At 40.1% G+C, this 15,525-nt stretch overlaps 3 protein-coding genes and 1 long non-coding RNA gene across 11 annotated transcripts in view; 2 read left to right on the top strand and 2 right to left on the bottom strand.

The window, feature by feature from the left end:
- col4a6 (collagen, type IV, alpha 6) overlaps positions 1 to 6,198 on the bottom strand; it is a 173,085-nt gene extending 166,887 nt beyond the window's left edge. For all 5 annotated transcript variants that reach the window (XM_039822537.1, XM_039822536.1, XM_039822538.1 and 2 more), the window contains exons 1-2: positions 6,068 to 6,198; positions 5,841 to 5,886 (exon numbers count right to left, since the gene is read on the bottom strand). In XM_039822537.1, coding sequence (XP_039678471.1) covers positions 5,841 to 5,886; positions 6,068 to 6,078 — 57 coding nt within the window. In that variant the 5' untranslated portion in view covers positions 6,079 to 6,198. The remainder of the gene's footprint in view (positions 1 to 5,840; positions 5,887 to 6,067) is intronic.
- Positions 1 to 15,525, top strand: part of LOC120573135 — a 563,511-nt gene that overhangs the window by 280,154 nt on the left and 267,832 nt on the right. The gene's annotated exons all lie outside the window — the stretch shown is intronic.
- The window catches only part of LOC120573092 (myosin heavy chain, fast skeletal muscle-like), a 697,218-nt gene that overhangs the window by 447,600 nt on the left and 234,093 nt on the right, over positions 1 to 15,525 (bottom strand). The window lies entirely within an intron of this gene.
- Positions 9,951 to 15,525, top strand: part of col4a5 (collagen, type IV, alpha 5 (Alport syndrome)) — an 89,873-nt gene continuing 84,298 nt past the window's right edge. For all 4 annotated transcript variants that reach the window (XM_039822544.1, XM_039822542.1, XM_039822543.1 and 1 more), the window contains exon 1: positions 9,951 to 10,258. In XM_039822544.1, the coding sequence (XP_039678478.1) occupies positions 10,169 to 10,258 (90 nt within the window). In that variant the 5' untranslated portion in view covers positions 9,951 to 10,168. The remainder of the gene's footprint in view (positions 10,259 to 15,525) is intronic.

The following is a 15,525-nucleotide window of genomic DNA, read 5'->3' as shown; positions in this document are numbered from 1 at the left end:
CAATATAACAACCAGGCTAAAAAAAAAAAAAAAGTGAGCTACCTAAAAGAATTGCTGTGGGTTAAGGTTTGATTGATAATGATACAAAAAATAAAGCTAAGTAGTCCAAAAGATACACTTTTTTTTTTTTAAATGTACTATAGGGCAATGTGGCTCAATAAACTGGTAGCACTGCAGCTTGTAGCTTGAGAAGAATCAGCTTAGTCAGTTAGTAAACTTGGTCGGTTTTAGCATCATAACTAGCCAGTAAACTCGCTAACTAGCAAGCTAAACAATGATAACACGCTACTCCAAAGGAAACACATATTTCCAAATTTTCTGTGGGTTAATAAGGCTCCATAAACTTTTGTGTGTTTTAGCTCTTACCTCCTGGTAGCACTTGTAGCTTAGAAGAGTCAGTTCAGGTAGCCTGAACAAACGGTTTGTTTAGCATCATAACTAGCTAGCAAACTCACGAGCTAAACAATGCTAACACACGTCTCCCAGCCACTCCCAAAGCTGGCTTCTTCTTGACATGCTCAACTTATTGGTAAACAGATACTATGGTTAGCTAGCTACCAAGCTAAACACAAAACTCAACTGTTTTTATCCAAAACAGAAAGGAAATAAACCGCGAGTTGCAACATGTTTCTTCTAATTTCCAACAAGAAATGCAATGGCATCTGACTTACGGTTTTTTAATCAACATATTTTTGACATTTTTTATTTGCTTTCCGTCCAACTTCCACTAGTGACAACTAAAGCATTTTTTAATGCTTTTAAATGGTATATTACTGTATATATTACAGTATTGTTCCAATGTTAGCTGCTGCTAAGCGCTAATGCTGTTTTGTTGCAAGACAACACTAATGTGTGCAAGCTTTGGGCCAAATTCCTTGGAAAACAGGAACTGTAAAATATTCAGAACAGTCATTTTAACACAAAATAATCCCAGTTTACACTTTCACCAAATTCAAGACCATCCATTCCTGTATAAAGCACATTTCAAGATATAAAACTCATGTATAACATGTTCCAGCAAATCTGCTGTTGCTTGCAAAGAGAGAAACATGAAACAGGCTATGTTCTTATGTCTGTAAGTTACAAATGTACTTCAACCCAACTTTATGTCAACACAAGTATGTGTGTGTTTAGTCTTATCTGATTACACTGATAACCCCTAATACAGACCTTTTGAATTCAGCCAAAAACACATACTGTAACTCTGGGTTGGACCACTGCCTCACCACGGTGATGCCCAAAAAAACACAGTTACCAAGGTTACAGCAGCCCAGACCACCCAATGATCATCTGTCAGTCACTCAACACACACACACACACACACACACACACACACATATCTATCCACTCAGCCACCCCCACACACACATAACAACAGGGAGGTGAGAAGTGGGCGGAGGAGTCAATTCAAAGTCAATGCAGCTCCATCAGATGAGTCCTATTGAGACGCAGGAAGCTTTTTTGCTGCTGGTTCGCTTTTATGTTTCCCCGTCAGCGTCTTTGTCACCGCCAACAACAACGTCAGCTGGCAGACGGTTGAGGGTTTGAGTCCCCTGATGAAGTTCGTCAAAGGTTAATTTTTGCACCACGTGCCTGAAACGATGTGAAATTATGATATTATCGGCAGCTGTTGAATGTAGCTAAGTACAAACAAGCAAGAATGGGAAAGAAGAGCCATACCCTAACCCTACAAAGCTTCAACAGTAAGTGTCCTCAGTTCCCAAATGCTTATCGAGTGTTGTTAAAAGAAAAGGTGATGTAACATAGTGGTAAACATGCCCCTGTCCCAACTTTTTTGAACACGTGTTGCAGGCATCAAATTCAAAATGAGTTACTATTTGCAAAAAGTTTATCAGTTTGAACATTAAATATATTATCTTTGTAGTTTATTCAATTGAATATAGGTTGAAAAGGATTTGCAAATAATTTTATTCTGTTTTCATTTACGTTTTACACAACGTCCCAACTTCATTGGAATTGGGGTTTGTACCTTACCCAAGTGCAATTCTACTTAAGTATTATCATTATATGCAACTTGTATGTTCTACACAAATATTCTCTCATCATGACTACTTACAGATCTTTATACTTTTACATGACCAACTACACATAAAAGGTCATTGTATACAACTACCGACTAATACATAGTGTAAATAACTAAAGCACTATATATAACAATAGAAATAAAAAATATACTGCATATGGTATTTTATTAATTAAGTACATTCTGCTGCATACTTCAACACCATTTAAAATTACTAATAAGTATTTTATATTGAAGTATTGCTACTTTTGTGGACAGCCCCAGCAAAGCATATTTTACCGCTGACTTAAATGTGAAATTTAATGAGAGGGACAATGAGTGGGCAAATCCAAAGGCCAAAAAACGAGATAATGCTAAAACGCAGCTGAGGACACTAGCAGACATAATCAATGGGTCATCAAGGAGCTGAAGCCGAGTTAGGGACAATGTGGACAGGAGTATTGATAACAAATGAATACCTCTTCACACAAACACTATAATATAAATTTATATACTGGTGAAATCTGATAAAGTTTTCAGAGGACGCCAAACCTAAAGCTGATACTTGATTGAGTTAAATTGAAGTTTTGGGAGCTTTCCCCCCAACATCTGGGAAATGCTGCTATGAGATGTTATGAGAGATATAGCTAACAGTTTGGATCCTCCTCAACCAAAAGCCCTGCCCAACTAACAAGAAAGAAGCCATGTTGCCCCCTATCAGTCTGAATGGCACCATCAAACAGCACAGCTGCTCTTATTCTAATGTGGGAGTAATCGCTGTAGTGCTGCATTGACTCTTCTCTTCACAACTTAACCTGACCCTTGTCATCACAGATGGCCAGTCTGCGTCTCAATAAAGTACTGAAAACACTTTCACCCCCCTCTACTGTAGAATTTTTAAGCTGTATATAAACCTTTCCAATCATTTATCACAGTGTGTCCTAAACTTTTTCAGACCAAGGACCACTTATCCAATGAAGAAAAAAACCTCACGGACCACCTAACTGCCAAAATATCTCCCCCCTCCCCCCCCCAAAAAAACGCTCTCACTCCGAACTTGTAAAATACGGATGCTTGGACAGTGGCTGTCAGCGTCAGAAGCGACGCAAAAACTACTTAGTTAAGTTTAGAAAAAGATCGTGGTTTGAGTTCAAGTCAGACATTTACGGATATATACAGGATACTGAACCTGATGTTAAAAAAATAAAAAGTAAAAACTTGCCATTTACTTTTATTTTCCAAATGGGACTTGAAACCTGCTCTTCTACTTTGCTCCCGTCAGAACTACTCCGGCCACTAGAGGGCGCCGCCACTAGAAACGTAGGTATAGGTCGTAATTGCTGCTGGAACAAACGACCTATGGGAGCGTTTTTCGGGGGAGGACAGCCTCACATTAGAGTGTGTTATAAACCATTTATGAAATGTTTACATATTGCTTATAAATGCTGAATAGGGAGGGTTAGAGTAAAGTGTTAAATTAAACTTGAGACAGCCTATACATGCTTTGCACTGGACAGTGACACTATAGTTTTCCATGGTTCAGTGTGTGTATATGTTGGACTATATTATTATATATACAGTACAGGCCAAAAGTTTGGACACACCTTCTCATTCAATGTGTTTCTTTATTTTCATGACTATTTACATTGTAGAGTCTCACTGAAGGCATCAAAACTATGAATGAACACATATGGAATTATGTACTTAACAAAAAAGTGTGAAATAACTGAAAACATGTCTTATATTTTAGATTCTTCAAAGTAGCCACCCTTTGCTTTTCTTGGTAACTCTGCAAACCCTTGGTGTTCTCTCAATGAGCTTCATGAGGTAGTCACCTGAAATGGTTTTCACTTCACAGGTGTGCTTTGTCAGGGTTAATTAGTGGAATGTTTTCCCTTATTAATAAAAAAGCAAAGGGGGGCTACTTTGAAGAATCTAAAATATAAGACATGTTTTCAGTTACTTCACACTTTTTTGTTAAGTACATAATTCCATATGTGTTCATTCATAGTTTTGATGCCTTCAGTGAGAATCTACAATGTAAATAGTCATGAAAATAAAAAGGAAACGCATTGAATGAGAAGGTGTGTCCAAACTTTTGGCCTGTACTGTATATCATATATATATATTGTCATTTGTCACTGCACAACGTTTTCATATTAATCCTCTACAAATGTCACTGCATTGTGTGTTCTGATTGGGTTTAAAAGTAAGATTTGAGAAAATGAAATAAGAATAAAATAAGAAACCAATGCCGACGTTTCACCAAACGACTTTTCCAGCGATTCCACTGTCGCGGACAAGTTTCCAACATCGGAATGAAATCATGAGAGTCTTGCTAGAGTCGGGGCGCTCTCCCGTCGTCTCAATCGTTTGGTGTAAGGCGGTCATAAAACTCAGTCCGAGCTGCACATATCTGTAAATGTCGTTCATACATTGTTCATATTACATAGCCATATTTATTCTGCTCTTCTAAGGTTACTGCTAATTCACTGCACATATTTATATTTAATTGATATTACTCTAAACCACCTTCTGTAAACCAACTGTATACTACTGTCTACACTGCACTATATTTCTTGTCCTGTCTATTGCACCACCTGTCTATACCGGTCTATACTCTGTATATTTATCGCATTGCACTTTTCTGCTCTTTTTGCACTTCTGGTTGGTCGCAAACTGCATTTCCTTGTCTTTGTACTTGTACTCTGCACAATGACAATAAAATTGAATCCAATCTAATCTTAAGTCAGTCTTTTCCTCGTCTTGACGTTCCGACAAAATCAAACGTGTTGGATATTATCGTAAGTTTGAAGCCTTTGATTGTAAAATCTTCTCGTCTGAGACTTAAAAACTCAGGGACATTATGAGAGATTGTCTTAAGATGTGACATGGTGTCAGACTTCAATCTTTTCAGAGTCTTCTAGTGTATGCATAAGTCAAAAAAAGAGACTTTGCAGGACTTTAAAAAGCTGCCTTCAAAACCCAAATACACTGATGCAAAACAAAATAGAAAAGGTTTAAAAGGATGCACTTTTGAGTGGTGCAAAGAAAGAAATAACCCCTGTTTGCTTGCACTGTCTTGCTGCTGCAGATGTGTCCCGCAGCTGTAGGAATAGTCTTATAGGTGTGGCTTGGAAAAAAAAAAGTTGCCCCAATAATCTCCCTAATTTAAATATTCATCAGCGAGGCGGGGTTTGAATTGCAAATGACTCTGAGCGGGCCCACTCAAATATGAACTGCTGTTTTTCAGTCCCTCGGGCTACTTATAAATTCAAACCTCAAGCCAAAGCTTTAAAAAAAAAAGCAGTTTAAAGACATCCAGGGAGAGTTTTTAAGAGAGTTGGCATATCAATGTTCTATAAAATGACAATAAAAAGAACTGCAACTGAAGTGTCCTTAAAGACTTCTAGAGTGATTCAAAAAGTATTCAGAAATGTGTCTTCTCATGCTGAAGACACCCACGACGTGACGCGTGGAGGAATAACATTTTGGAGACCTGTGCCGAGGGCACGTCTCTGATATGGACAACAAGTCACGTTAGACACATAATTCAAAATAAAGCAACAATCTGTGCTAAATTGTCTCTTTAAAAAAAAAGTTGGGCTTTGGTGTTCACATTATAGGACAACTGAGACATTTACGCGCAACACTTTCATGGAAAGTATCTTCTCCTGCAATTGAATGAAGAAAGAAAACAAACAAAAAAAGAAATAAGAAAAAAGTCCAGCTTTATCGTGCTGCATCTGCGCTCTAAATAAACCGAGCAGAGAGCCACTTCACCTGGAGGAGTGTAAAATAAGCAAACGGGACTTACTCCGTGCGCAGATCCCACGGCCAAGGCGACTGCTATCACGCAAATCCTGCCAGAGAAATAAACATTTCAGTTAGTTTGTTTCCCCCACCCCTCCCCAAGTGATTATAGCCTAAATTCAGCCGGAGCTCGGCTCATCTCGCTTACAGTAGCCGCAAACCAGCGCCGCTGGCTGCTTTGCAAAGCCGAACATTGGAACAGAAATATTTCTAAGTGGGGAAATAACTTACAGGAACTTCATTTTGATCGGACTGGCAGAAGGGGGGGAAACCTGCAGACTCGAGACTCGATCCCCCTTGTCTTCACCAACAAGGCACTTCAAACGCGCTCATCGACGGGCTCCCAAAAAAAAAAAAAAACCCTGTCATCCACCCGGAGAGAGACACAGAGAAAGAGAGAGAGAGATAAAGTAGTCCCACAGCCAAACACAACCCGTATTTATAGACGCAAACACACAGCTTCACGCATTAAAATACAACCTGCACGTAAAAGCCCTCTTTCTTTTGGGGGATTTCTGTCGTAAAATGAGAGCTTATCCAACTCACCAAAGTTGCAGCGGTTGAAGTCGCTGCTTGCGCTCTCCGGGGTTGTTGCGCTACAACTCAGCCAGCGCACCACAGCAGCGGGGAGAGGAGGGGCCAACACATGTCATTCATGCCTGGCTACAACAGGAGCTTTTTACCCACGCACACAGAGCCGTGACCTCTTCAAACCGTTTGGTGCAGTAAAGATGGCACTTCTATCCGAGAAAGTCTTCATTTGGTGTTAATCCATGCCAAAAAAAAGCAAACTTAAAAAAGTCACTATTAAAGACATTATATAGACCTTTATGTCTATGATACTCAATTATGAAACATGTATGGACATTGTATTTAAGGTATCCCCCATAATGTCAACATAATGTCCCTAAAAAGGTTAGTTTTACAAAAAAATGACTGTAGTTTAAAGTGACTTTATGCAATATTAGCACCCATACAACCAATATATTGGTCATATTATATTATATTAAATCTGCTACTAAACAGTACACTTTATTTAATCTCCTGGGGTTGCATGATATTTCTTCTGTGTATCATACATTTGCAATTAACTAACACATTGTTTTTCTATTAAAAAAAGGATCCCACAAATATATTACAGGAATATCCCAGCTCTGCGTTGTCAGGGTCATATTTATAACCATAGTGACATCAAATTAAAAACGTTGTTTGAACACCTCAGTCCTGAGCTACTGCTCTAAACATGGAGCAGACACAGAGTTACTCAAGTTGCAAACAGGCCTCTTTTAGCTCTTGAATGTTCTATTTTAGTACAACTTGACCTGAGTTAGCATTCAACAGAGTTTATTACAACATGTTAATTAATCTACTTATACAGTAGATGTTGTTGACATTACACTCATGTTGCTGTTTAAAATATATAATGTCTTACATAAAGGCCTTGTTGTTCTTCTCTGCAGTTTGTTTTTGGCTGCGGTGTACCGCAGGGATTTTTCCTGGGATCTATTGAGTTTGCACTTTGACGTAGGAATTTGAAGGCATACCTATTGTCATTGCTGCATTAATCAGTATATTACCTACCCTATCTATGTCCCCAGCCTTATCCCTAACCCTAATCCCAAATTGCAGAAATAGTTCAAACATGAAAAGCACAAAACTTTCTTCAAACTTGTTCATTAAATTCTTAAGTCACGATCATCTTTGCAGAGTTTCCAGATCTTGTCTCCACCAGTTATGACAACCCTGTCACCCAAAAAAAAATCTGTTTACATACAACTAAACTGCGTTATGAGGGAAACATAGTTTCTCTGGGAGTACGATTGTTTCAACAAGTACCGACGAGAGGCACACGTTGCGGAAGGGTTGCAATTTTAAACACGTGGTTAACGCTGTGAATTGAAACTACTAAACTACTTGGTTAGGTTTCCGTAGAAGATCACTGTTTGGGTAACATAAGTAGGCCTACGTTTACATACGTAAGTTAAGCAGCTACATTATGTATGTGACATAAATTCAATTTTATTCACCCCTCCCTCCTCCCTACGCGGACTTTGATTAAAAACATACTTGTGATATGTCAAAATCAAATGTAATCCGGGACAAAATATGTTTCCCTGGAAATGTAATTGGGAATGCAGTTTAGTTGTATGGGAACATAATTTCCAGGGGACAGGGATAGTTCTAAAGTGACAAATGGAGATGTGGTTCCTCATTTATATAAATGGGGTTGACAAAATAATAGGAACACCTGCCAGTGTAACACAATACAATTCAACAGCACCACAAACTACAGACTCCAAAATGGCCTTACAGTAAATTAACATTTCTTCGAAGACAGTTTAAAAACTTAACATTATAACCTTCATGAAGGTAGGATCTATTGCAAGACTATTAGACCGCATTAGTTTAATACGCTGGAAACTGGCTGTCATGTTTAATTTATTTGACATCATGACGAGGATGACATCAATGCACACAACTGCAAAAATGTCAAGAATATCTCAAGACTAAACTATTTGGTATGATCTTTACTTCCAAGTTTCCCATTCCCATTTTTTGGTGTTGGTTACGCATAATTTGAAATGTAAAGCTAACTTATTCCAACGTACACAGGGCCAGTGGTGGAAGAAGTATTCAGATCCTTTAAGTACTACTATGATCAGAAATCCTTTTTTTCATACATACACCAAAATTTGGAATGACATTCCCCATCACATCAGAACACTACCATTCATCACTTATTTCAAAAAGGCATACAAACTGTTCCTTCTCGACAGTTACACTTGCACTCATTGATTATTCATGTATTGTCCAAGTCTTGTTTGCACTGTCTGTATTGTTGGTTTTAGTTGTCTGTATCTGTCTAACCCACGCTGACAAGGGTTTCTGTCTTCATGTGCAGTAACGGTGTTCTATGTTTCTGCAGAAACCTGCTGGAAACCAGTTTTTAAACTGAGTCAGGCCCATTTAAATTGTAACTTAATGTTACTTTTAATCCATTCCTGCACAATAAAGGAAATGAATGACTGAATGAAGTTAAAGTAATAATACCAAACTGTAAAAAATACTCTGTAGCAAGGAAAATGTACTTAAAGTATTCAAAGTAAAAGTAATTTGGCTCTGAATACAAAAAGAAAAGAGTTTAAGATCACAAGCAAGAAGAGAGAGAGAGAGAGAGAGAGAGAGAGAGAGAGAGAGAGAGAGACAGAAAAGAGAGAGAGTGAAAACTATGAAACAGATCATTAACTCCTGGTTACTTTACAACTTCTTGCCCCCATACAGGATGTAATCTGCAATTTATATGTTTTCGTGCTTTCAGGACTTATTGACGTGAACATTACATATTCCAGTATACAATGTTACACTATAAGAAAAGAAAATGTGCAACCTGAAATGTCAGTATTTTACTTTTTCATGTGCATTTTAAGAGGTTTGGATGGAAGTTAGGATGATCTCATCCATAAACTTTTAGATATTATAGTCAGTATCAGCAGCTGTGAACATAATTGTCCCTATAACCCTCTTTCTTCCCACCCAATTTAAAAAGAATGCAGGAAAATGAGAAAGAAAGGATGATGTAGCCTACTTTTGTTTGAAAAAAAAAAAAAAAAAAGTTAATTTTTTAATTTGTTCCATTTTGCCAGCAGCATCCCTCTGTCAGGAGTCAAAAGTGAGAATTTGGCCTTTCATAATCTGGCAGGAATGCAACATGTCCAAGTAAGGGTAAATGTCAAATTTTTTTTTAAAGGTAAAATTTTTTGGGGGGGGGGGGGTGTGTTTTTTTAAGGTTTCTTTTTTTTTTTTTGGGGGGGGGGGGGGGGGGGGGTGTGGGTGGGGGTTTGTTTTTTGTTTTTTGTTGGTCAGTCTGTTAAGGCGTTGGGTAGTATTGGGGAGGCACCATATCCATCCGCGCTTGCGAGGTCCTAACATTATTCAATTCTTTTAGAAATTGGAAAGAGAATCCAGAAAAACATGTCGTCGTCCGGACTGAAATGTCCGCGAATTGAGAAAGTATGGAATCCCGATATTTTAAATAGACAAATCATCTGGAGTGTAATTGAAGGAAGGTGTCTAGATAAAAGTATTTGAGAGGGGAACATGGGGAAGCCCAGCCAGGACCACTGGGAGCCTCTCGCAAGCGCAACAAACAGGCAGCCGACACGCCGGAGAAAGAAGTGCCTTTTTCTTCTTATTTCTGTTCCACCGAGAAGCAAGTGTGCAAAGGGGGGAGGAAGCGGGGCTATGGCACGCGAGTAGAGAGCCATTCAGTTTGAGAGTGTTAACGCAGGCGGACCCTTGTTTTTATTCACCCCCCCCCCCAACCCCCCCAAGATGAATAAAGACTTGAAGAGCCTGCGACAGCTCGCCGTGCCTCTGCTCTTCCTCGCCCTGAGTGTCGCGGTGCAGCGATCCGACTCTGCGGTAAGTGCCTTTTTCCACTTTCTGTCCTTTTTTTTTTTTTTTTTGCGGACTTTATAAAGCATTCTAGCGGCATTTTGCCCCGCAGGATTATATAGCCTACCCCCCGCACGAAGAAGCCGAGAGAGAGCCGCCGCTGCTCTCAGTAAGCCGGCGCCGGGACACCACCGGCTCCCACAGCCGGTGGTTTATAAATAGAGAGGCTGCTTTATAACAAGTGCTTATCCTTCTGCTCTAATAATAATAATAATAATAATAATAATCCAGTTACCCCTATTTTTCCGTTTTGTTGCAATGACAACAATCACACCCACTTTTATAGGCTATACACAACCTTTTTGGACTGAGCTTTACGGGCACTTTTTTTTTTTTTTTTTAAACGACGGGGGAACCCGCGAGCACTGCTTTGTAGTTTGGTGGGAGGAATCGGACGGAGTTTGTGTGTCCCCCCCCCACCCACCCCCAGTTCCGTGCTCATCCCGTTTCTTCCTCCCTGTTCTCTTGCGGCAGGAGGCCAACCTGTAGCAACACGCCGACCACGGTGCACTTTCCTCAGCCTGCGTCTGCCCTTTTTTTTTTTTTTTATCTCGGTATCGTCCCTGCATCTGTCTTGTAATCTAGCAGCCTTTGGCATCTGTGACTCCTAAACTCGCTGACACGCGCGTGCGTGCGTCCGTGCGTGCGTGCGTGCGTCTGTGTGTGTGTGCGCAGCGCGCCTCTTTCACCCGCGCCTCATTTCTAATTGAAATATTGAAGTTGACTGCAACATTTGTGCCCTGTCAGTGATAAAAACTAGTCCTATAGCGCTCTTATATATACCACGGTGTGGTGTGCGTAATTTCGTTTGGTTAACGTCCATTTGCATCCCATTTTTTGTAATTCTTTTTTTAAAACAGCGTTTTTTTAAAAGGTGTCTCTCCCCTGCAGGTGTGTTTTTATGTTGACAGCACCTAGCTGGTTCCTTGGCGCATGTTGAAGATATAGCTGTAGGCCACATTAAAAATCCAGCTTTGTATTGCTTCATCACTGCTTGGAATCTGTGCAGCCAGGAGAGCAGAAAGACGACTTTGATCGGCTCCATTATCACTTGCATCAAGGTGGAAAATGCCTTTATTGCACTTGAGATGTATCAGGGGCAGATATCCAGGAGGGCGTGCGTGTTTTGTGTCCATATAGGCTACCTATAGCCTACTAACTTCAGCCCTACGCACTCTTGATTCCTAAGCTTGTGGCTGCAGCTCTGTAAAGGCTGACATGCCCCCCCCCCCCCGCGTGACGTACACGCATAATCAAAGTCACACTCTTGACTAAGCGATGTAATATTCCAACAGGCTGATGAATATTCACACTTCATTCATAATTCACGCTGCACGCTGATGCACACAGATCCCGCCCCCACGTGTCCAATCAGGGCTGCACACTTTCTGTCAGTGGTGGAATGTAACTAAATACTTTTACTCAACTACTGTACTCGAGTGCAAATGTTGACGTGCTTGTACTTTACTCGAGTCTTTTCTTTTCATGGCTCTTCCAACTTCTACTCCGCTACATTTCGGAGAGAAATATTGTACTTTTTTTTTTTTTTTTTTAACTCCACTACATTCATCTAACTAACTAGCTTTAGTTACTAGTTACTTTACACGTTCAGATGTTTGCACACAAAACACATGTAGTTTATAAAATATGATGTTTTATTATGAACTAGCCAGCACTATGTAGACCTATACAAGTCCAGCTGAGACGATTAGACCATTAAACACACAACTGTTTGGATCGTTTCCAGTTTCTTTAACGGGAGGATTTTTCAGCATTGAGTACTTCTACTTTTAATACTTTTAAGTACATTTTTCCTGATGATCCTCACATACTTTTACGCAAGTAACGTTTTCACTGCAGGACTTTTTATTTGGGACAGAGTATTTCTTTACAGCGTAGTATTAGTACTTTAGTACTTAAGATCTAAATACTTCTTCCACCGCTGTATATCTAAGTCCTTTTTTAGGCTCTTAACACCACTTGTAATAAGTGTGGTCTAAGTCAAACTACGAGGGGACGGTGAGTCTGCTCAAAGTTTATAATGTGTGTGTGGTATGAGGACCTTTTTGATAATCCTGAATGATGATCCTATGTTTGTATAGTGTTATTTCATAATAGTCAATCTAGTTTTCAGGCTATTAACCCTCTGAGGCAGACTGATTTCATTAAGTGGCGTATGTATGACATGCCAACGATGACAAAATCGTATGCTATTTTGGGCATGTTATCAAGACGCATAATCGCTTTTTAGCTTGTTTATCAACGCCGTTTGGCCTCCATTAACCTACGTTACGTGCAAATTATCGCCGTAGCGAGTAGTATGAAAGGACGGAAGTCGGCGGAGGGAGGTTGGTTGGGTGGTTAGGGTGGCGGATGAGTAAAACACAGGACTTTCACCCAGGAGAGCTGGGATCGCATCCTGCGTGTGGCGTTTGTCAACCGTTTTTAAATTTTTTTTATATATATAATAAAGCCTTCCCCAATGTTCTTTTCCTAAACCCAACCGTTTGTTGTTTTCCTAAGCGTGTGACGTTGGTCACCGTCGTGTTTTTGTCGTTTTTTTTGTCGTTTTTTTTGTCGTTTTTTTTGTTTTGTTAACTAAAGCCTTTTTTTTTTATTTTTTTTTTTACACGCGTGTAACGTTCTCGCGATAGCACGCCACGTGATGTGTATGTTTACATCCGCTGTATACGGCGTAGACATACACGCGGATTGCTCAAAACGCGTACAGATAACACAACATTTGGCTTTAGGAAAGTGGCGTGTATGTCTACGCAAAGTCATGATGCCACGTTGCTGCGAGGACAAAAGACGCAACAGCGCGTCCAAGCGGTGTTTGACAACGCTCCTACTCAAAAAGCGATATTACAAAATTTCATTTTAGACATTTACATATATATAGAGAAATATTTCCACTTTAGGGCCAAATTATGTCTTCACACGTTGCTCTGGAACAATGTTGGGCGTCGCTATACAGAGAGCTGAGTTAAAGGCGCGTTTGGAGGTGTTGGCCGTGTATACAGTCCTTCGAAAGGCCCTTGAACTTTGCTTACCACATATCCTCAACAAAATAAAAACTAATTTTTGTGAAAATCAACAACAATGGGACACAATATGAAGTAATTTATATATAATTAAAAAAACTGAAATATTTGCAATTAACCCCTTATTATACTTACACTTTCTCAATTACATGTAAGTTACATTTTGCACATCGCCCCCATTCCCTTCAAAACACCACCATGGATGGAACTGCACAACCCACCGATCCCACAAATATGTATTGTAACCATTGTTTTTTTATTTGATCATTGTCTTGTTGGAAGACAATCAACACCCAAAGGTTATTTGGCCCACATCCACAATTTAACCATCTGAAAAACGGCCAAGATCTACATACAGTGGTTGTGATTTGTTACCAAATATTGTAAATTGTACTACCACAACCAATTGGTGTGGCTTTTGGCACAAAAGATAAAGAAATTTTTCTTCACCCAAAATTTGTGGTATACCTTTTTTCTACACCACCTTCGAAGGAGATTATAGTTGTATAGTGGTTTAGAGAGGGGTTTTTTTTTAGTCTCTTTATACTAAATTTACCTCCCACACAGTGTTGCCATATTTCCCAAACCAACACTGCCATTTATTTGTTAAAAAGTGAATACAATTTTGTCACCATAATGGGAAGTATTCTTCACAAAATTACAGTTTATATCTTAGTTTGGCTGAAATGTGGCAAAAGGTCAAAGCGTTCAAGGGGCGAATACTTTTGCAAGGCACTGTAGGTGTTACTGAGTGGCTGGCTATTATCGTTGCCATGGAGATAGAGGGGAGGGTTAACTTTGTACCTATAGGAATGTGGCTGACCCCGCCCTCTTTGGTCCACGTCTCACTGCCTTCATCAGTTGTTTTTTTTGGAGTTTGATCAGGCCCGGGGAAAAGCTGGCGACAACGACTTTACGCTTTACAATGGTGTCAGAGCTCAATCTTTTGTAAAGTTTTTTCAGAGTCTTCTACATATGGAGAGATGATGCAAGTCACACACACAGACACACATGCACGCACGCACACACACACACGCACACACCAGCATGCACGCACGCACACACGCACAAAAACACACACACACACACACACACCCGCATGCACGCACACGCGCACAAAAACACACACACACACACACACATACACGCATGCATGCACCCACACCCACATGCACCACACATGCTCAAAAACACACAGACATGCACAGACATGCACGCAGACACACACGCACGCTGACGCACACATGCATGCACACCCACACAAAAACACACGCACACACACATTCACACACAGGCATGCACGCACACACACGCACAAAAACACACACATACACACACACACACACACACACACACACAGACATGCACGCAGACGCACACACACACACACACACACACACACACATACACACACAAGTCTGAGCTGCAGCAGGTCTCTCTCTGAGGCCCCCTAGTGGAGTGTATGTGTGTGTGTGTGTGTGTGTGTGTGTGTGTGTGTGTATGAGACCAAATCCACCAAATACTTCCTCAGGTACGCAGCTTGCCTTTATCATCACTGTTCACCGAAAAAAAAGAAGAAAAAAAAAACATGGTGAAGTCTGAAATATGAAAGAAGTTGTGTAAATCTGTCCTACTGCTGGTAGCTTTAAAAAAGGCTGCCTCCTTTCTCACAGTTGACGTTTGGAGATGCGTGGTTTTCACAGGACAGGGAGAGAATAAAGAGAACCGCACGTACAATTTAAAATACAACACACTCTGGTAATCATTGACTTCCCACATCAAAATAACTAACCACATGGAAACAAGTCTCTTCAAATAAACGATCCAAGAGGAAGTGGTGACGTCTGCAGTCAAACAAGTGCAATCTAAAGTAGATCACGCCCTAGGGCGTTGAAAAATGACATCACACATTCATATTGATTTTGAAACCTATTCACGATGCATTGTTACATCCCTATGTCTGATATATCACTGTTTAGCTGGTCGTGTGTGTGTGTGTGTGTGTGTGTGTGTGTGTGTGTGTGTGTGTGTGTGTGTGTGTGTATGTATATCCTATATATGTATGTCCATTCATCCAGTTCCATTCCGTTAATGTATACCTGATGGCTTGCATCAAACATACTCTTTATTTGACCTCTGATGCTTTTCTTTCCCTGCTGCACAAAAAACCACACACACACACACACACAC

This window comes from Perca fluviatilis, chromosome 14 (genome assembly GCF_010015445.1).
Source record: "Perca fluviatilis chromosome 14, GENO_Pfluv_1.0, whole genome shotgun sequence".
In the NCBI taxonomy this organism is placed as follows: Eukaryota; Metazoa; Chordata; class Actinopteri; order Perciformes; family Percidae; genus Perca; species Perca fluviatilis.
Note: the sequence above shows the minus strand (reverse complement) of the source record. Positions and strands in the feature narration are given on the sequence as shown.